We start from the raw sequence: 23,223 nt of genomic DNA, 5'->3' as shown, positions 1-23,223 counted from the left end.
ATGTTTTGAGCATGCTTGAAGTCATTGTTGATCGTCTCATGCACTAAAGGATCATTATTTAAAGCAATCATTATGCAATAAAGCATGTGTATCTGAGACTGGTAGCGTTATATTGCGTAAATCGTGACTCGTTTTGAATGGAAATCGGAATGATCAACTTGGTACTATTTTATTCAAGTCATAATACAAGGGACCAAAATTTTACCTCGTTACCACGATGCTGAAGATGACAGGTCAACTTAACTGGAACATGAGTGATTGTTTGGTCCAAATTGATGTATCAAGCTCATTTTTGATCAAATTCTGACAAAACTACAGTTTTGAACAAATATCTTTTCACAAATAGCGATATAAACACTGGTCTGGATATACCTCAACATAAGTAAGCCTAAGTTTATCACCTTCTATTTTGTTTTTATTTGCAGCATAATCCGGGATTGTAATGCACTTGTCAATTGTAACCACTGCCCAGCCCACCCATCGCCCTTGTTCCAGGGGACAGCAGAGGCAATGGGCTGTGTTTTTACCTTTTAGGTGGCGCCGCAGTGCCTAGTGAATGTGGTTTTGTCTTCATATTGAAAATAGTCGGGAATGGGCCTCACATAGGTATTCGGGGTTGCGGGGCCATTTGGCAGGGATTTTACCAGCAATGTGTCTTTGCAGGTCGGGTATTTTACCCGCGTTTTGAGAGACCAGAGGTTAAAGTCCCCGCTATTCCGGACTTAGAGGGGGGGGGGGGCATATACAATTGGCTGGTGCATAAAAACATCTAAAATATCAAAAAAAGTACTCTGAAAAATACCCTTCTTTTTGTTTTAATAAGTACATGTCATTGCATTTCCTGTGATAATAAAATCAAAATTTAGTCTATGTTATATGGAGTCTGATGCTTGATGATGCCTGTGTAAGTGATTATTTTTTCAAATCCAAAATCAATCTTAAGTTATGTCTAAATACAGTTGCATATGATGTTAAACTGATTCAGGTAGATTTATATAAGTCGTTTCAAACTTTTTACTAAAAGCAGGGTTACCGTATTTATTATTATGAATGATCGTCATATTAAAGTACGTTTTAATTATTTAAGAAATTAGATTTATCCATATAATGTTTGTACTAAACACGGATGAATAAATAGTATGTATTCCGACATTTTCCCAATGTCCATTAGAGGTTCAGTTCAAGATGGCATTAAAATGGGTTTAAGGGCAATTATTTTGAACAATCTTTCTTATTTATATTGAATATAAGGAAAAATATATTTTTCGCTCTTCGCTCGCTTCGGTTTTTATGAACTGACAAAAATTATTTAATTTTTTTTCGCTCGCTCGCTCCAATTTTTTTTTTGGCAAAAATCCGAGGAACTAAACATTAATTTGGTGTGGCCTAATGGTTTTTTATACTAACAAAATTTACAATACTAACTTAAACACTGCAACAAAAAAAACTTGAATGGGGGAGCAAAAAAGATATGTATTTGTATGAGTAGGAGTTATGTCATTTCACATTCAAGACTATGCAAATTTCATCATGATAAGAACACTTATAATTCATGATTACTTTTTTTGCAACCAGGCTGTGCGTCAATGGGCAAACTGTTACCAATGGGATTCCCAATAATGATCGACCAAATTGCACCATTTTCTCATCATGATATGAAAATAATGTTAAAAACTAAATAAAGCCCATACGCAATATTGAGAGTATTTCGGCCAATCAGCCCTTCAATATCTTCCCAGCATCAGTTGACGGTACAGAGGACTATATCACTAGCCTTCAATATCTCCTCAATGACAGTAGTGGTGTTTAAATTTAGCGCTGAGCTAACACGGGAATCAAATGATCACTAGCAATTCAATAGGCAGGGTGTCAGTTGTTCATAGCTTCTGTTCTTCATACAAGCCAGTTAAAACGATCAAGTGACAATATTAATTATAAAAAGTATAATAACAAGAATTTAAAATAGGATAAATATAAACAGTACATAATATTTGAAAATGTTTATGGTATAATACAGGGTATTTGAATTTTTTTAAGAAGTAGCAACAGTATTGAAAAGTGTACTTAAAAATAGTTGTTATCACAAAACTGTATTTAAAAATGATAAAAAGCTGCTACAGTATTACAAAGTATTTTTTAACAAACTGATTTCAAAAGTTTACTAAATTGTTGATTGTTGATTAAAGTCAAAATGAGGTTGGAAATAAAGATGCCAAATTTCATCCACAAACAGACATTGAAAGGGATATTGATGACACAGTTGATTTTATCTTGGATAAAGTGTGGACTAAGTGAAGATGTTTCAACATTTTTGGGACATACAGAAACAGAATGTGAATTGCAGTTTCAATCCAAATTGGAATATTGTTTAGGGCTTTCAATATTCTACAGAAAAGGACATCCAACATTAACATATGTGAAAAATAAAAATGTTTTTATACAAAATGTGTATAAGGAATACCATTGTCAGTAAGTTGGGTTTTTATGCTAACTACATATTACACAATTTTTTAACTGTTACATTTTAACTGTTACATTTTTTTTTTTAAATAACAGCTTTTGTATAAACAAATTCCATCAAATATTGAACATCAAAATAATAAAATATTGATGGCCACAATAGTTGGAGGGTTCAATGTTTTCATGTAATTATTTTTTAAACATTTTTTTTACATAAAAGAGTTAAATTTATAATATACTATTTTTATTCCTTAAAAAAATGATATATTCACACATGTATATATATGATTATAAGCATGTGTTCATCACTTTTAATTAATAACCTCTTTGAAGTTCATACAGATTTCGATTATATTACTTGGTATTATCTCATTATACTTAAAACAATGCAGAACAGCTGAAATGGTCCAATATGGAAACAGGCCTTTGATAATGATCAAATATTTGCTTAATAACGTACTCTATCAGAGCTTTGCATCATATATTTACAGCAGCCTCCCCCGCACATTAATACGAGTTATTAACATGATGACCTCAGAAGTGTGTTATATATGGATTTGCTTTTTGTGTGTGGGATCTATTGTTTTTTCCGTAGATTATTGAACTTTATCTTAGTTTGGTTTAGCCTAAAAAATGTGTTTCTAACATTGGAAGCTGAGAAAAACAGAGGACTGGTATACCAGCAGACTTAAAACTGTGTTTAAAGCTTAACCTTTTCAAACATTTAACATTTCATTTACTGCAGTATTAGCACAGAAAGGCTACAAATGAACGAAAAAATTAAGTCAGGGTTAAGAAAAATAGTGTTGTTCAGGGAAACTAGACCAAATCTGTTTAAGTCAATAAGCCTCTAAAAGCATAAAAAACCCACACTTGCACACTCGAACACCTGAAACTACCCTGAAAATACCAAAGTAAGGGGCAGATTGATCTACAATCTAATTAAAGAAGTTCATACATGAATATCAAAGAACATGGACATGAAAACTAGCAGGACTACGTCTGGAAATTACTGCCTGTTAAACAAGGAACTTTATAAATGCCTCTTGGCATTTCCAGTCCAATTTCATACCCAACTTCATTAAAGGTCAAGTCAAGATCATATTAAGATACTTATAAACATTCCTTGAAAGTAAGATGGATACATAAAATACATTCTTTTCACAAGGAACATGCTTATAATTACATGGTTGACATACTGAATGCTAGTTCATTCATTATGCCTCCCCTCCTTTTCAAGTGGGCTTGCAGTCATTATGCACAAATTAAGGTCTGTCATTTCGTCTTCATTACATTCTATTTATGGCAAAAGAAAATTCCAGGCTAGAAACTCTACCCCACTTCTGCAGACTGCAGCTCTATTTGATGCAGACCATAATTATATGGTCCAGATATGCCTCAGCAAAACCAATTAATTCTGACCAGCAGTTTCTTTAGAACATGCTCTTTGACCAAAGATGAACTGTTATTTCAAACAGATTATAATTATTCACTGCAGATGGAAATTATAATAATTTGCCAAGATTATCTGTGGCTTTGTAAAGGCTACTTCATACCTCCAGCTGAGAAGGTCAGAAACCTTGCACTTCATAAATATGACCAAGACAATTCATCTGCTGGCAGAGCAGTCCACCATCTCTGATCATAATAAACGTGGAAGATCTGGGTTATTAAATTGTCCTACTAATTTCATATGTATGCAAATCTCATTGCTTAAATTTCCTAGTGTTCGCCATTAATGACAGAAATGGTAATGGTCATTACCATCAATTTCATAGTATGCAAATTATGACTGAACATTATACATCAGTAAAGATTACATTCAGACTAATGGTGATTATCGCCCATTACACAGGACACACACATGCTAACACTGGTTTCCATTATTGGCTATGGCACTTTCAATAATGAGGCCAATTAAAGCAAATGAGGGAATTAGGAGAACAAAGCATGCAGCTTGCAGAGAATATCTCCTACCTAATTAAGCCACCAATGTCGAGAACTGCATTGCAAGTGACTAGGTGGTGTAGAGTACAAGTAAAAAGCATTTCAATGGTAATATTGAGCAAGTAATATAAGCTATGAGCCTCTGAACATAATCATATACAGTTTTGAAATCTGTTATCAATACCTGTGATTTAGAGCATTATACTATTCCTGGGGTTAACCAGTACTATTATCATTGCAAAAGCTCTGGTCGAAGATCAAACTCTGAATCCTCTGATCCAATACACTAATCACTCAGCCTTCACCACTCAGCCATCACCACTCATCCTTCCACCCACTCAGCCATCACCACTCAGCCTTCCACCCACTCAACCATCACCACTCATCCTTCCACCCACTCAACCATCACAACTCATCCTTCCACCCACTCAACCATCACCACTCAGCCACCACACACTCAACCATTACCACTCAGCCTTCACCACTCATCCATCACCACTCAGCCTTCACCACTCAGCCTTCACCACTCAGCCATTACCACTCAGCCTTCACCACTCATCCATCACCACTCAGCCATCACCCACTCAGCCTTCCCCCACTCAGCCATTACCACTCATCCTTCCACCCACTCAACCATCACCACTCAGCCTTCCACTCACTCAACCTTCCACCCACTCAGCCTTCCACCCACTCAACCATCACCACTCAGCCACCACCATCCAGCCATCACCATCCAACCATCACCACTCAGCTTTCACCACTCAGCAAATTACAACTCATCCTTCCACCCACTCAACCATCACCACTCATCCTTCACCACTCAGCCATTACCACTCATCCTTCCACCCACTCAACCATCACCACTCATCCTTCCACCCACTCAACCATCACCACTCAGCCACCACCTACTCAACCATCACCATCCAGCCATCACCCACTCAGCCATCACCACTCAACCTTCCACCCACTCAACCATCACCACTCAGCCTTCCACCCACTCAACCATGACCACTCAGCCTTCCACCCACTCAACCATCACCACTCAGCCGCCACCCACTCAGCCCTCCACCCACTCAGCCATCACCACTTAGCCTTCTACCCACTCAACCATCACCACTCATCCACCACCCACTCAGCCATCACCATCCAGCCATCACCACTCAGCCATCACACACTCAGCCTTCACCCACTCAGCCATCACCCACTCAGCAGAAAACATCCAGCCATCACCACTCAGCCATCACACACTCGGCCATTACCAAACAGCCATCACCACTCAGCCATCACCACTCAGCCATCACCATTCAGCCATCACCACTCAGCCTTCACCCACTCAGCCATCATCCACTCAGCCATCACCACTCGGCCACCACCCACTCAGCAATAACCATCCAGCCATCACCACTCATCCATCACACACTCAGCCATTACCAATCAGCCATCACCACTCAGCCTTTGCCCACTCAGCCATCACCACTCAGCCATCACCCACTCAGCCTTCCACCACTCAGCCATCACCACCCAGCCATCACCCATTCAGCCTTCACCCACTCAACCATCACCACCCAGCCTTCCACCCACTCAACCATCACCCACTAAGCCTTCACCCACCCAGCCATCACCCACTCAGTCATCACCACTCAGCCATCACAACTCAGCCTTCCACCCACTCAGCAGTAACCACTCAGCTTTCACCACTCAACCTTCCACCCACTCAGCCATTACCACTCAACCATCACCACTCAGCCTTCCACCCACTCAGCCATCACCACTCAACCATCACCACCCAGCCATCACCACTCAGCCTTCACCACTCAGCCATTACCACTCAGCCTTCACCACTCAGCCATCACCACTGATTAACAAGAGAAAATTAAACTAGACAAAAACATATAAAGAACTATTTGTTTAAATACAAAATGTACTGAATATGAAATCATCAATTGGGTGAAACTTCAATTTGTGAAGATTAAACTATGCTTACAAAGGTCTAATATTCAGCTATTGCATACCAACAGCTTTTTTTACTTTAACAACAAATGAGCTTAAAACAAGAGCAAAACCTTTTAAGGAAAATTTACACATAACTAATTTTCATCAACTTTAAAAAGCTACTAATTTGCATTTGTCTATTAACCACCTGTATCCAGTAAATGATTGTAAAATTTGTCATTGTAAATGTACCTGCAGGGGTATTGTTCATTTATTAGTGTTAAACAAAAGTTGCAATGTTTTATACTACTATTAATCACTGTAAGTGCCAATTGAATGGCAAATAATCATGAAAGATAAAATAAAATTTATTTAAAGTCATAACTTATGTTACATTGAACATCTGCAGAGGTTAATGAGCCAATCGTTAGATAAACATATGATCATATTAATACAAACAGAACCATGTGTGAATGACAGTACTATTTTAAGGATGGAAAACTATCTAGACTATTCGAGGCCAGATGGGTAAATCGACTAATTTATAATTATCTACAGAGTTCAATAGCATTTCATGAAAACCTGGCATTTTATGTATGTACATTTCTAAACTTGGACACGACTGCATTTCTACATAATAATTATCATCATTATAATCTAATAGTCAGGAAAAAATGATCAAGTACAAAAACATATTTGGAACTTAACTGTTCATTCAAAAACTATTTAGCACAGTTTTAACACATTACATTAGGACTTGTTTTTTGAACATTTGTACAAAGTTGTCAGGGCAAGTCTTCAATCAAGTCCATAAATCATAAAGCCAGGCCATAGAAAGATGATCTCAGGAAAAAAACGTCATTTCAATCAGCTTGGGAGACCCATAAACACAAGTATTGCCTGAGAGACACACATAAACTGCTGGTAATATCGCAAACACCAACACTGACCAATTACCAAATGAAATCTTCTGAGAAAAATCAGAAAATAAAAAGACTGATACCAATTAATGGTTTTGCCAATCAGAAAATTAATATTATTTTTTGCTGATGGACAAAAGTTGTTTTGTGAAGGGGAAATTTATGATCTCAAATATCTTGAAATTGTGTTCCTGACTAAAGCATTAATTGCCATGGATACATAGTTATGGTCAATTGATCATCCCATTATTATTTTTTCTCATTTTTCCTGAATACCAGATGTAATGTTCATTATTGACATTGCACACAAAAGGCTTGTCTTCTACATAAAAGTTCATGGTTCTGGTCATCAATTATACTCTGACATATCTTAATGATGACTATAATTACAAAGTTATTCACCAATCAAACTATCAAATAATTCATTAAAACACTATAAATAAATAAATAAATCATTCTTTATGATCACTATCAAATACCAAGGCTTCACTCTTTTTGTTTAACCAAAAAAAAACAAGTTTTTAAGCTTTATCAAATACAAGACTAGTCAAGGAAAATAAAGCACCTGAATACATGAAGCTCAATTATTATTCAGATCTAAAAAAATATATAAAAAAATTAAGATTTTTTTCTACTTTTCAGGCAATATGAGAGAACACTACAATGTATCCATGACAACCTAAAGGCCTGCCCCACCCCCCAACAAACAGGAGTGGTGCGGCACTACCTCGCGGAACCCTGGGCTCTGCACACCAACTACCTCTGCAAAATCAATCAAAAAGCCCAAACAGAGGACAAGGAGCATCTTAAGTTTACCCGCACTGACAAGGACTTTCAAGAACCAAGGGAGCATGTTAAATTTACACAAACTGGAACTGAAATGCTTTTCAGTCATGATCAACGGGGCCATCAAAGTGAAAATTTAGACTGGAACGCATTTAATATTGAAAATGAAATTTTGAATTTTAAGCACATTAGGACACAGTTAAAAAGAGGAAACCCAGATTTCCGCAGAACTGTTACATTGAGTGCAAATGACAATCAAGCCCACCTTTCAGTTATTAATAACAGCAGAGTTTTTGCATCATTACAAACTACTGTTGATGATCAACATGACAAATAATATCTCATGCAAATGTGAAATAAAACCTGTGTGCACCTTATAGATGGCCAATATCTTATTGCAAACAAGATTTTTAACCCGAGTTTGCACAAAAATTACTGCAAAGACTATCTATTTCTGGAAAGTTTGTATAATGATTTCACAGTTTAGAATCAAGAGTTGAACTATCCAGGCAAAACTAAGTAGTGAATCAAATGCACCAACAGGCACCACAAATAGGACTTCTGCAAAATATAGCATTGACAAAGGGAGACAAATCGCAAACAATAGGAGATCAACAGAGTATGCTCCCTTGATCAGTTTTCTAACTATTGAAAACATGTGAAAGAAGGGAAAGCACTGCAAACAGAAGTCCTGGATTGGAATGTAAACAGAAATGTTGTATTATGGTTTAATATGGAGTATGTTACAATGCATTGCAAGGTGAAGATGCCTTGTAGACCTGATATGTATCTATCATCTGTTGTTATTTGTTGAATATTGAAGATTACCTCATATATACTTAATCATGCATTCCAATTTCTATGCTACAAATAAATGTTTTCATTGTTTTACTTGTTAACATTACTATATGTTCCTATTTCTTCTTTCTCACAGATTTGTGTGAACAATTTACTAAATTTTACAAGCATTTACAAATAGTTACCACATCATGATATTAATGTCATGTGTCAGAAATTGATATCGTAAGGCAAGTGTAAGCTTATTCTAAACCGAATGATGATCAAGATATCTCATGACAACATGAACATATCAACACTCTTCAAACGACAAGTTTACATACAAGTCTTGTAAAATATTTCACAGTGCTGAGGACTTGTGAAATTGATCATTTAAGTTTAATAGGATAATATTTATTAAATAGTTTAGAGTTTATGCACAAAGAAATGCTAGGGTCAAAATTGAAAACAGACTCTTTTGTTGCCTAATATTTCTTATAACCTTGATGGTTTGAAAACCTAAAGTAGGTGCACTAAATTGCATCTCCATTCTTTTCAGTTAAAATCAGACCCTGAAATGCATCTCCATTTTTTAATTAATCAAGGGGCATAACTCGAATATTTCAGCCAGAGTGATGGCCATTGTGACTAATGTGTGAGCATGTGTACCAAATTTCAAGAAAATATTTTCCAAGTTATGTGTCCATCAATAATAAGAATGACTGTGATTTCAAAAATTACACCATGTCCATTCATTAGACTTGGATGTTTGACCAAGTCTAAATTCTAACACTAGGGCTTGGTATCCAATATTGCAACATTCCCTGCTATATAAAATCCAGAATCAAGCCAGGAAGTATTTTTAGCAGTGCAGGGCTCCAGTAATGCAAATTTCGATCAATACATGGCTATGACAATAATGTAACCTTTTGCCTCGAAAAATAGTACAGGCTATAGGCCAACAACAATGTTTTCTTACCCTTGCTTCAATGATCTCGGGAAGAACTGGAAGGAAATCTTCCCGGATGATCTTGGACAGAGCCTTTTCGCTGCGAACCTGACTGTCCTTATACCATTCCGACAGGTTGATCCAGTCGTCCAGACTGGCACAGATCACATGCCACCGGGTGCTGGACTTGGACACTGTAGGCTCTTCTGCTGACAGAGGGTTGTCTACCTTCTCACGCATCGCTGCGAGGCTCTCTGACTCTGGTTCTTTCTTTTCACTGGTATCTTCATCATCTTCTGTGTTTTCCTCCTTTGGTTTTACAGCTGAGCGAGTCATTCGCCTGGTTCTCATTTCTTTTTTATCAATAATCTTATCATCACCTTCATTTTCTTCTGAACCAGATTTAGACTCTTCATTTGCTTCTTTATCATCTGAACCAGTATAATTTTCAGGTTTAGACTCTTCATTTTCAGTCTCATCATTCTTGTTTTCTTTTACTTCCTTTACATCTGTAACATGTTTATTGTCATTTTCACCAATGTTCTCACTTATGTTTTTATTTTCACTTTCATCAGTTTCCATTTTAACAACTCCACTGTCAGGTTCAGTTTTAACTTGATCACTACCAATAGCTTCTTGACTGTTTTCTGTAAGTGTAGGATTGTCAGTCTCCATTTTGATGTCACCCCCTGTGCCTGTTTAAAAGAATGTGCACTCAAATTTCATAAACAAAAGTTTACATTAAATGGAGATGACTTAGAGCTAAGAACAAGTAGTTCTTTTATTCATGCAAGTCTAAACAATGGTACAATGAAGGTTTACATATTTTACGATGAATGTTAATGCGTTCCTTTCAATTAAAACTAGAATTCTGCCTGTGGAGAGCCCTAATCATTTATCTAGTAAAGGTAACCATGACTTTGAAGTTTGATCTATTGAGCCAAATCAATAAGAGTTGACCTATGAGTGTACCAAGTTTGAAACCCCTGCACTAAACCCAAAATGTGACGACAAGGCAGATGATGCTTCTAGACATAGCAATTCTTGTATTTGCCATGCAACACATATATAATCATGCTAGATTTCAGGTTAATCTGGCATACATTCATGTATCCACCCAGCTCCAGTAAAAATGTGTACAAAGTTTTCAAAGTTTTATGTAAATATTTGTAGAACCCCGGACCTCCACTCTGATAGCACCGACTCCAAGGCTATGGGAATGTTTATTTTATCTCCTTGAATAACAAATGAGGATAAAACCAGGCTAAAAACAATGACATTATTTAAACATGCCAACCAATTTCAAATGTGGTAATTATATATAAATACCTTCAGCCAGATCCCCAGTCCCCTCATTTGGTTTCCACTTTGATTCATCTTTTGTCTTCTCATCTTTAATTTCTGTTTTGACTGCATCCTGAATGAAAAGGAACACATTTCTTAATAGATGATTAAATCACATACATAATATGAGAACAATAATGGCAGGAGAATCAATATAGTTAGCTTCTCTTCGCTGTCCGCCCCAGTCTGAAAACCTATTGCTCAATCATTTTTTATTGGACCAAGATTAGCAGCAGCAAAAACTGTTTGACAACTGGTGAAAATGTGCATAAATTTTATCATTTTACAAGCTGTTTTTGTATAAACAAGGACAGGTAGAGTGAACTGCAACACTTGTCCTTATGTATGTCTAGCAAGGGGCAAAACTTAACAATTATCAAAGCCAGAGTTATTGGCCTGCTTAACCCTTTAGCACATAGACAAGTGGCCAGATTACACCTCCCAGTTAATAGCCATCTTACTGATAAGCAGTCCTTATCTGTATAGGTACTTTTGAGGATATTTGAAAATAAGCAAATGAATACAGCAGTATGACCTTAAAATCAATATAACTCCAAATAATTGTTTCCAAATCTTTTTAATGTGAATACTTTTTTTATAGATAATTAAATTATCTAATAAATGGTGTCGATGATGAAATATATAATTATTTTATTTCATCTGTGAATGCATTTCGAAGATGGAATTGTAACATTTCTTTGAAATGTCATAATTACATTAAATCAAAGGGTAATAAAATGCTGGTAACGATCTAAATTTTAATACCCCTATCATAAAAAGACCCATCTGGATTAAAAAGCCAACAATTGATGTTCTTGTGTATAATACACAGAAATGTGGCAAGAATATCCCGTGTCATCCAGCTGAGAGATCCAGTCCAGAGTGTCTGTTTAACTTTATTACCCCTCATAAAATTGTTTACAAAAAGAAAGCCGACAAATGTTTTCTAAGTAATGAATAAAAAGAGCTAAATCATCAAACGATTGCACAAATGTTGTTTACTTGACCTATTTTACGACCGGAACCATGCTGGCCATCGTTTAGCTCAGCAGAAAAATTTCTCATCATTTACTCAGCTATTTATTGTTTCTATTGTTTGTAACACAAAATATTATCTGCAAATAATTATAATCTTTATTGATTTTAATGGTAAATTAAACTGACATAATATATTCAATGATTTACGCATCAATGTTTTGGGGGAAATTCCATACTGTACAGTACTGCCATTCCTCGAGGTTTTATTACGTCACAGTAGGATCTCACACATGTGATTGGCAGTATAAATAATAACCTTTAAGTTTTAGCTGATGACATTTTCGAGGGAAAATCAATACACACAAGGTTAAGCTTCAGCTTTATAAACATCCAGGATATTGTTTACAAAAAGAAAGATGCAAAATTGAAGTATTGAAATGACCCTATTGAAATATGCGGGAGATGCGTATACATCCAGTAGTGTATAGGGTCGGCCAGATGCGTTTACATCTGCTAATGAGCTATGTCGGCCTATCTCGTATACATGCGCTAAAGGGTTAATATAGTATACAAATACCTGTGCTCAAAACCTGGCCAAGATTTCAAAATGCTAACAACAGCACAAGCCTCAATATCACGAAAATACTCAATTGATTTCTCATTTTCAACTCATTTTACCTTAAAAATAAAACAGCATAAAATATTGAATTCTGTCTAGAACTTGAATTCTGAATGACAACCACTAAATCATAAATGTTAATCCCTTCTAAAACACTTTATCTTGTAATAACAATTATCTAACCTCAACATTGTCCACTTCCATAGCACCTTCCCCAATCCTGTCACCTTCCTTAATCTCTTCAGTTGTCTTCTCCTGATGATTCCTGTCACCTTTCTCTACATCATCTTCCTCTTCTTTGTTCCTCACATGATCTCCTTTCACCTTTTCTTTAGCATTGTCCAAATCGTTCCCCTTATCTTTAGCATCGTCCAAATCTTTCCTCTTATCTTTATCATCGTCCAAATCTTTCCCCTTCTCATCCTCTTCTTCCACTTCCTCATCATCATCAGCTGCCTTACTCAGGTCCCTTCTCAGGCTCAGGTTGACAGTTGGTCGTCTTGAGGCACGGTTCAACTTGGAAGGCGTCTGTGAGTTACTTGCTCCTGATTTCACAGATAATTTCGAAACCTCAGAGTGTTCTGAGCATGCTGACTCGTGACCACTGTCAATATCTTCGTCTTCTGTGTCACTGAAAGGAATGAAAAGAGCAGACATAAATAATGGGTTATTAACATACAAATGAGTAGTGATTTTACCAAGAACAAGTTTTTCTTTTCTATGAAAGAGGGGACCCAGAGTTCAGTGCTTAGCCTGCCTCGAGTCTCAACTCAGCTTTTACCTTTTACCTTTATCCAGTACTTAATATTCTTTGTTCCCATTTCTGCACTTGTCAAAATGCCATTACACATGTTTTATCCCCATACCTGCCATAGTGTGGTAAGTGTGGGGAAGGGGGCTCAGCCCTTCTATATAGTAGAGTACTCTGCCTACCTCAAGCCTATCCCTTGGTAATCAATCATGAATATTACTTTACACATGTTACATTGTCATACCTGCCATAGTGTGGCGAGGGTGGGGGAGGGGGCTCAGCCCTTCCATATAGTAGAGTACTCCGCCTACCTCAAGCCTTTCCCTTGGTAATCAATCATGAATATTACTTAACACATGTTCCATCGCCATACCTGTCATAGTGTGGTGAGGGTGGGGGAGGGGGTTCCACTTTTCCCCTTAGTCTAGTGCTCCGCCTGCCTCTAGCATCACTCTGTGGTGTGCTGTCTGCCTTTCCCTTGCTGGCTGTCTGTCCTCTCCTGGGTCGTCCCTGTAAGGTAAAACAAAATTCCTTTAATAGTTTAGTATAACACATAGCTATCACAGCCATGCTGAGTTTCCCAAAGAAGCCACTAGATCGCATGATTACATGTCAAGTTAAGCAAATAATGAGTGAAATGGCAACGCCTGAATTCTTGATGAAATGTGACAGAAACGGCCAGTGCACATGCTGACTAAGATTCCTTTGAAGTTTCATGAGTGTTTGTATAGTACTTTTGGCACTACATGCAAATAAAACTTTTTCAGACCAGTTTGTACTTATTCAAGGGCTACAATTCTTTAAATACTTTAAGAAATGAATGGCAGGTGCACACTAGCCTATGCTGATCCACATAACCTTTTTTACCATTGATTTAGTCACTGACGGTGTACCAAGAAATAAACTGACAGTTATTCATTCATCATTTTAATAGGCAGATACCTGTCATTGGTATTGGATAATTTCAAAAAGTAGGTTCAATACCTGTCAGGATTTAAACTCTTTAATTTGCAACTATTAAACTAAAAAATGTATACACATTACCCTTCCAGAAGTTTCCTGTTTACTAGATGCTGGTGTAGCCCCTTTCTTGCCCACCACATCTCCCTTGGATGGAGTCTCCATCTTGGGCCTCCCCCTGCTCCCAGACTTGGCAGGAGTTACTTCCCCTTGCTGGTCTTCAGTCTCCTCTGCAGACTGGTCCTCTTCTTCCTCCTCTTCTGAAGAGTCACTGCTGTCAGAGGAACTGAAATTGATTGATTTTAAGGAATAACGAACAAGCCATCTGGATAAGACAGTGTACGAAATTCGGCTTTGAATCCACTAGCCCATTCGGGCTACCAGAGAGGAAATTTTACTAGCCCGAAACCAATTTCACTAGCCCAAACTTAAACACTTAAAAGTATCACTCGTTCGGAATAATTTTTGGAAGTATAGATACGATTCCGCAACGATTCTGATCATCTAATCAAGCACGCTCATACAGTTTCAATAAATGCTCCCCAATCTGAACAATGCGTCAATAATAAATTATAGTCATACATATATTAGTGTTGTCATCAAAAGTTCAGTAACTAATTAAGTGTTCAAAAAGGTAATACGAGAAAAAAGAGAAAAATATTTTCTGGACATATCATTTATTTAGTGGGTGTTATGCATGTACTTCATGGGTGAAAGTTTGAATTTTTCAAAATACTGAAAATAGGGTGTTTACATAGGGAAATGCCATTTTTACAATACATTATATAGGATAAATATTTTCCAAAATACTGAATTCAGTATCAATACTGAAAACTTTCACCCATGGTACTTTAAGTTTTGTTATCCAATGCATCCTTGTCAAATCCGATATGCACCAGCGATTGTGCAATGACATTTTTCTCTTTTCAACTTTCAGTTTCACTCTCAAGTTTCAGAAGTAACAACAACAAGAGCTGTCACAGTATGTGACGAATGCCCCCGAATGTGACATTGACCTACAAACAAGGTCAGTACATGAAAAGTTGATCTTGCCTTTACGTGTCAAATACATATGGCAAGTTATTTTAAATTGCCTCTGAACATAAAAAAATACCACCCATACTTGACAACCTACACTGTTATGTCCTTATATTCAGAATTCCCTTGTGAATAAACACTTAGTGTATCTTTCACCTTAGAGGGACATGGGTCTTGCACACGACACGTTGTCTTCGTATGTGGAACACATGTAGCAAGTGATTTTAAAATCTGTCCATACAAGGGAAAGTAACAGCCCTGACACGACAACCTATACTCTATGTCCTTATATGCAGCACTCCATTGTGAATAAACACTAAGTGTGACCTTGACCTTTGAGGTAGGGACACGGGTCTTGCACGCGACACGTCGTCTTGGTATGTGGAACACATGTGGCAAGTTCTTTTAAAATCTGTCCATACAAGGGAAAATTACAGCCCGGACACAACAACCTGTACTCTATGTCCTTATATGCAGCACTCCATTGTGAATAAACACTAAGTGTGACCTTGACCTTTGAGGTAGGGACACGGGTCTTGCACGCGACACGTCGTCTTGGTATGTGGTACACATGTGGCAAGTTATTTTAAAATCTGTCCATACAAGAGAAAGTTACAGCCCGGACACGACAACCTATACTCTATGTCCTTATATGCAGCACTCCATTGTGAATAAACACTAAGTGTGACCTTGACCTTTGAGGTAGGGACACGAGTCTTGCACGCCACACGTCGTCTTGGTATGTGGAACACATGTGGCAAGTTATTTTAAAATCTGTCCATACAAGGGAAAGTTACAGAGCCGGACGGACGGACGGACGGACGGTGCGATTTTAATATGCCCACCTTCGGGGGCATAAAAATATATCAATGTTTATATTGCCAATATTCCTATAATTGTTCTTTAAAAATGAATGGCAAAGCTATTCAAAGGTATAAAATAGAACCTTACTGTACTGTACACAGACAACGAGTTAACTATATCCGACAGTTTTCCTTTCACTTTGATTAAATTTGTCAGGAAGTAAGCAGGCACCTGTTTCCTCCGCATTTAAGACAACTTTCGTAGAATGATTATGTTCTGTTCGTATTTAAAACTTTTTTAGCTAATAAATAAAATATATTTAACTGAAATAAATAAAATATCAATGTTGATATTGCTATTTTAGCATTGTTGATTTTCATAGCCATCGTTGTTGTCGAAAACTGCCAACTGTATCCGTTAATTTACATAATGGGCGGAGTTAATGACGTAATAGAGTTTGACTGCTGCTAATAGACACAGTTACTGGTTAGAAACTGATCGATAATTACTTGTCACTTCAGGCGTTAATTAATTTTGACATGTGTTTATATTCATTGATTAAATAAACAAACAATGAGCACATGGATTGAGCCCTGAATAGCAGAGCAATTAGCTTTTTTATCATCGTGAATTTTGGCGAATCCGACTTCACCGTTGTCAAGGCGACATAGTCGCTCCAGTCGCCTTGAAGGACGCATACTTGAATAATAAGGCTTTGCGTATAAAAAACATGATGTGTAACGCGTTTAATTGGCAGTTTTATTACATAAGGAAAAAACGGTAGCCCGGTCGGGCTAGTTTCTGTGCAAAATCGGTAGCCCCAGCTGAAATTTGGTAGCCTCGGGCTATTGGGCTACCGCGAATTTCGAACACTGTAAGATGTTTAACAAGAGCTGTCACAGAGACAGTGAGCTCGACTATTCCGCCGCTTTTCAGTGTAAGGATTGAAAAGTTTTGGCAAAACATGCATGGATCACTGTTAGATACATAAATCTTTTTACATGGAACATTTTTACCAGAATTTTTTAGTCTAATAATAAAGGGCCATTATTTGCAAAATACAGTTATCTAACTTGGTTATTCAATTACGTTAGATGGTTGAATACCATTGTATAAAGTCTCAATGCAATACATCAAGTAATTGCTGAGATATTATCCTATGTGTGCTAACATGCCAGACCTTAACCAGAATTTAGTTGCATAATAAAGAGGCAAAAATTATATAATATAAAAGATAGAGTTATCTTACTTGATTAAAGAAGAAGGTTAAATGGTTGGGAGCATGTGTGTAAAGTTTCAATTCAATACATGGTGTATTCACTGAGGTATTGACTTAAAAGTGGTAACAAACAAAACCTTAACCAGACTTTCTATGTCTAAAAAAGGGCCCATTATTTGAATATAATGCAAATTAGAGTTATCTAACTTGGTTAATTAAGTAGGTTGGATGGTTGAGTACCACTGAATAAAGTGTTAATGCAATAACTCAAGTAGTTGTTGATATATTAACCTTTGTGTGCTTGCACGCAAAACCTTAACCAGAATATCTTAGTTGAATACAATTATTTACATTTATTGCAAACTAGAGTTATCTTACTTGGTCAATTAAGTAGGTTGGATTGTTGAGTACCATTGTATCAAGTCTCAATGCAATACCTCAAGTAGTTGCTGAGATATTAATCAATGTGTGCTTGCATGCAAAACCTTAACCAAGGTGTGACGCCAACGCCGACGCTTGGGTGAGTAGTATAGCTCTCCATATTCTTCGAATAGTCGAGCTAAAAATGACACAGATCTGGTATGTTGATCTAACACTTGAATACAAGCTTTTGCAAGGAATATTTGGAAACATTTAAAATACTCCAGTAAATGAGTATATTTAAATAAAAAAGTTGACCTTGGAACTGCCTGGTTAATAGAAAGGTTTCTCAAATATATTCCAAATTTCCATGGAAGTATAGATCATGGTCTCCTTGTGATGTCTGTCAATTGTTATTTAATGTAGAAATTGACACAGGAAATGTGAGCATTGAATTTTCTTTTGCGATAAATAGACAAGCTTCAATTGTAATCATTGCGGATTAACTTAAAAATGGCCCAATGCAGATGGTAGCATGGAGACACTTCTCAAACCCACAAGTCCTTAAGGCTAATTTCCACCCCCTAATCTACCTACCACATCTCCTGTTCCTATCCTCCATCTCCTCCACCAAACAGCATGTACGAACCTGAATCTTCCTTAAATATTCATATACTCACCTCTCCTTCATGGCCATTTTTCGTCCCCGTATTCGGCCACTTCGTCTCCGATTCCCACCATCTTCAGACTCCTCCTCCTCCACTGGTTTCTTCCCATCTCTCTTCTCTTTTTCCTTCTGAGCTTTCTTCAACTGTTTCTTCTTCTTTTTTCCTTCCTTTCTTCTCTTTTCTTCCTCAACTTTTTTCTTCTTTAGCTCTTCTCGACGCTGCTTTTCTTTGGCTCTGAAAACCAGCACAGAATACACAATTTCTATTACCAATTACTATCTGGTAAACTAAACCAAGAAATCTGACACTTTATGTGAAAAGTTTGGTAAAGTGCACAGACTGCTTTATAAAAAGACAGATTAATGAAAATATCAGACAGACACCAAATTTCAGAAAGGAACACTAGATTTCAACTGTCAGTGTCCCTTCAGGATACTTCAGAAATGTGGTTAGAGTCAACCTCTGCTTAACACTATGAATTCATGCAAAATATCATTTTGGTCAATCTCAGCACCTGTTTTCAACTGGAACCATGTAAATGATGGTTCAATTATTATTATATTAAACCAGTAATCCATACCTTTTCTCCTCCCTGGAAATTTCTGTTTTGGGTGCAGGGTCCTCCTTGTACAGTCTTATACCGAAAAAGTACCAGTAGAGGGCGCCATCCTTGTCCTTCCCCAGGGGCTCCACACGCATACTGTCCCCTTCCAGACCCTGTGGAAGAATAGAAACCATTTTTTTTTTAATATCAGTAGTGCCCTCACACCATATCTGAATCCGTTATATATTTGCCGTACACGAAATGTATGAGCACATATATGAACTGACCTTCTTTCACTAAAGCACAGTACAGTCGAAACTCGTTGGCTCGATATCTCATGCCTCGATATCCTAGTTGGCTCGAACCAGATTAAAAGGACTGATTTTTAATTACTCTTTGTTCATATAAAATTTGATCGGATGGCTCGATATCTTGAGGGTCGATATTTCTCCATTCTCGAAGTAGTTTTCGCGGTCCCAAACAAAAATTTCACACTTTGTTTGTTTGCTTGGGTCGATATCATTTTCACGGGTTCAGTTAAGAATCTCACACCTTGATTTGTTTGCTTGGCTTCATTAAGCACAAGGCGCTAATCGATTAAAATTGCTTGACTGGTATTATAATTATTGTCAAATTTAAATGGTTTAACAGTTTGAATAAACATGCCATTAAGTTCTGTCTCTAATTGTTATCAATCTATAAATTTCTATGCATTTTGATATAACTTATAAGCTATGTTTGTGTTACCCACTGTTAACGATTGCTTGTTTGTCGCTTAAATGTATTTTTATAATAAATAAAAAAATCCAATGATATTTTCTAAGTATCGAATAAGTCATGTTACAAACTTTACGATGCGTTACTATGTCCAATCAAAACTCTTCTCTTCTCTTGCGAAGATAACATAGCCAATAACAAACAAGGTAAATAAGACTTTTTGTAACAAATAAAATAATAACATTCTGTAAGCAATCCCGCTTGGCTCGATATTCTCGAGGCTCGAAGTATTTTGGTCGGTCCCTAGAATATCGAGCCATCGAGTTTCGACTGAACATTTTTTGAAAAAATCACATTTCATTACAATTTACAAAATATACAAACATTTTTTCTGTTCAGTATGGTGTACCAGATTTTTCTCAAATCCATACTGTTTGGTGCCCAGGGTTTATTTAATCTTTGAAATAGCCATACAGAGCATTCACTTACAAGGAGTGAAATTAAAACAACAACATCAAAGGTTTAATTGTTGTTGTTAAACTTGTTTCTAGTTATTGTTCTAGACAACAATTGATATAATCATTATAAACATGCTTTGTTTAAGCAATTTGCTTTTAAATAAATATGTTCCCAAGTTAATTCATACATTATTTCAATGCATTAATGTAGAGTGGTACATATTGTGCTACGCTGCTCTTGTAGATACGCTGTGATACGCAGGGCTTTTAAAAGTTTGGAGCCTCAATCGGTCCGGACCGGGCAACATCGACCCCCCCCCCCTAAAAAATACCCTCCAGCATCCGAAAAAAAGGCCTAGAAATATGTGAAAATTATGTCACGCATTTTCGCTATCTGTATTCTGTAAATTATTTAAGCGATGTGGCAATTCTGAAGCTGTGCTTTAGGGCCATCATAGCCAATTAAGATTGTAATTGAAACAAAATTATTCCTGAATGAGATTCTCATCCAATTCTGCTGCGTTTCTAACAAGGAACACTGCAATCGTAATTAATTGCAACTGGCGAAAAAGTGAAATAATAATTCAAACTAGTTAAAATCAGACCAAAACAAGGCACAAACAATCAGACATGAACCATGACGTATGCCTATAGTATACATTTATTCTGTGACATTTACAGCTTACTCAAAACAACCAACACAATACCTTGAGTTGATCAACCACATCCTCGGTGTCGAGCCTGTATTCACAGATGGCGAGTATCAGCTCAACTTTTTCCCTCAAAGTCAGCTCCTTGAACTCTGTCTTCTCCTTGATTGGGTTATCCGAACCCTCCCATTTGTACTTTATAATGTCTTTCACATATAGGTCAAAGTTTGCACCACTAAAAATGGGAAAATGTGTTTTAATAGGAATAAAGAGTTAAGTTGTTGAAATTAGCACCGCCTAACAATGGTCTAATATTTGCCGAGTAAGAAAAGTTATAGAATTTGGGCTTGTTGAAAAGATTTGAATCAATGATGGAGAGAAAAATTATTATTGTCAAGCAACTGATTAAGATATTGCTGAAAACAGTGTGTATATATCAGTTTTACTTGCTGGAGATGCAATGGCTTAATATAAACTGGATACTTCACCAATGACTTAAAAGTCATTTATCTAATAGGTTTCAAATCTGCAAGATTTATGAAATGGGTAAATGATGCAATAACAAACATCTGGGCCTTTTTATATTGTCGAAGAAACAAAACAGCTATGTTAAAATTTTGTGGCGTTTTAATGTGATATGGTATTAAACAACCATAAAATATGTATCTTCTGCATCTTCTGCAATTAACCCTGACTGTGAGAGTGCTCTAGTGGTATAGGTTTCAACCTCTGATCCATGAAGATGTGAAACAATATCATGATCCCTAAAAATAACCAGGAGTAGTGGTTTTATCCAGAAAATGGACTTGGGCATGTTACTATAATCTATCTGCCTTCTTCACAATAGAAGTATAGGCTAATTGCAATTTGTATGATAGCATGTTGTTTTTTTCTGCAGTTAGTCCTACAATTTGTAAGACATGTACCTGATGTCCTTTCTTGCATAGCAGCCATTAAGCAGTCTACACAGAAGGTCTAGGATAAACTCACTGCCTTCTTCTTTCTCTGACTCTACAAGACCAATCTCAAGGTCCTGAAGAATAAGTGGGATTTTTAATAAATAACAATCTATTATAAATCTTAAACCAATTAACCATTTTTTAATGTTAAAATTCAAGTATAAGAGAAACTGTTGAAGAGTGTAAAATTCAAACAAGTTAATACTTTGTAGAATATGCCTAAAAAGAAAATATGAAATCAGCTGAGGAATTTATGTCTGAGGCACATAGAAACGCTTATAAAATGTTACTATACTGGCTTGGAAAAATCTTTTTGAGGATGTGAGTGGGTAAAAGTTCGATGCCATTGATGTTTTGATAAATAATGCTTTATAACATTAGTCCATTATAATATAAGTAAATTTGATGCAAGTTCTTCAAAGTTTGCCAGACTGTGCACATGTTCATATGATATTGCTATCACCATTCTTTTTCAGAGTAAGTATTAGATGATTATCTAGAAACATATTACTATATTGAACACATTTTGAATAAGGACTTTTGGGGCATTTAAAAACAATTGCAACGCAGCTTCCGATCCAATACTTGATTGTCTTATTTCGGTATTTTAAAAATATATCGATCACAACTTATTTTTACGTAGCGGGTTGTTAAAAGGTTCAATCTTACTTGTTTATATTTCTGTATTTGTATATAAATAGAACATTATACATGTATGCAGTACACATGTATACATGTCTTAGGGGAGATAACTTTGCATTTACTGGATATTCACTGCCCTTGCATTGATAATTCAATAGAAACTGAAAGTAGAAATGCTGACAGTGAAAACACATTTGACAAGCTTTGAAATTAATAGCAATTGCTAACTGGCTGCTCATTAGACAGTGTGTGTGTGCATATCAACATCGTTTAACATCTTAAATACTGTTGAAGTCGCATTACCTCGATATCAAAATCTGTCAAATTAAATGCATTTCTGAACAGGGAGCAAAAGTGAGCAATGCTTGGAACTTCCCACCACGACCTCAGATCTGCAATGAGAAATACATGAATCAATCACATATAGTATGCAAAAACGTGGTCAAAGTACGTTTCGACAAAGTAATAAGTCAAATTCATTGAAGGAAAATTTAACTGTTTTATTTTCGTTGTCTTACCGTCCATCTTCCATGCGTATAGAGCCAATTGCGCATGCGTTGTGAACAGAGCTCACTTCCGCTCAGGTGAATTTCCAACCTAACAAAGGCTTTTATTTAGAACCTTTTACCATTTAAAGCTATTCAATGACACGAATATTAAAAGCGCTATGCAATAAGGAACATCATCGTTAATATTTGGAACTTGAAATTAAGAAGCTTATTCAAACAATATTGACTTCCG

The 23,223-nt window shown here is 36.5% G+C and overlaps 2 protein-coding genes across 4 annotated transcripts in view; one reads left to right on the top strand and one right to left on the bottom strand.

Annotated features, from left to right (window-relative positions):
• Window positions 1-23,133, bottom strand: part of LOC128231883 (uncharacterized) — a 54,269-nt gene extending 31,136 nt beyond the window's left edge. The window contains exons 1-11 of the mRNA XM_052945133.1: window positions 23,001-23,133; window positions 22,786-22,874; window positions 21,808-21,914; window positions 20,939-21,116; window positions 19,093-19,229; window positions 18,525-18,746; window positions 14,508-14,709; window positions 13,837-13,973; window positions 12,896-13,343; window positions 11,101-11,188; window positions 9,802-10,466 (exon numbers count right to left, since the gene is read on the bottom strand). Coding sequence (XP_052801093.1) covers window positions 9,802-10,466; window positions 11,101-11,188; window positions 12,896-13,343; window positions 13,837-13,973; window positions 14,508-14,709; window positions 18,525-18,746; window positions 19,093-19,229; window positions 20,939-21,116; window positions 21,808-21,914; window positions 22,786-22,874; window positions 23,001-23,007 — 2,280 coding nt within the window. The 5' untranslated portion in view covers window positions 23,008-23,133. The remainder of the gene's footprint in view (window positions 1-9,801; window positions 10,467-11,100; window positions 11,189-12,895; window positions 13,344-13,836; window positions 13,974-14,507; window positions 14,710-18,524; window positions 18,747-19,092; window positions 19,230-20,938; window positions 21,117-21,807; window positions 21,915-22,785; window positions 22,875-23,000) is intronic.
• On the top strand, window positions 1,792-8,915 carry LOC128231885 (uncharacterized). 3 transcript variants are annotated; one of them, XR_008260447.1, is made up of 3 exons: window positions 1,792-1,941; window positions 2,187-2,469; window positions 7,902-8,915. XR_008260447.1 is itself a non-coding variant. In XM_052945138.1 (3 exons), the coding sequence occupies exons 1-3, from the start codon at window positions 1,998-2,000 to the stop codon at window positions 8,380-8,382; spliced, it is 726 nt and encodes a 241-aa protein (XP_052801098.1). In that variant the 5' UTR covers window positions 1,792-1,997; the 3' UTR covers window positions 8,383-8,915. The 3 variants fall into 3 exon arrangements, 2 of the variants coding, with proteins under 2 accessions (XP_052801098.1, XP_052801097.1); XM_052945138.1 differs by having other exon boundaries at window positions 1,792-2,006; window positions 2,234-2,469; XM_052945137.1 differs by having other exon boundaries at window positions 1,792-2,469.
• Window positions 23,134-23,223: the final 90 nt, after the last annotated feature.

Source organism: Mya arenaria, chromosome 4, assembly GCF_026914265.1.
Source record: "Mya arenaria isolate MELC-2E11 chromosome 4, ASM2691426v1".
NCBI lineage: Eukaryota > Metazoa > Mollusca > Bivalvia > Myida > Myidae > Mya > Mya arenaria.
Note: the sequence above shows the minus strand (reverse complement) of the source record. Positions and strands in the feature narration are given on the sequence as shown.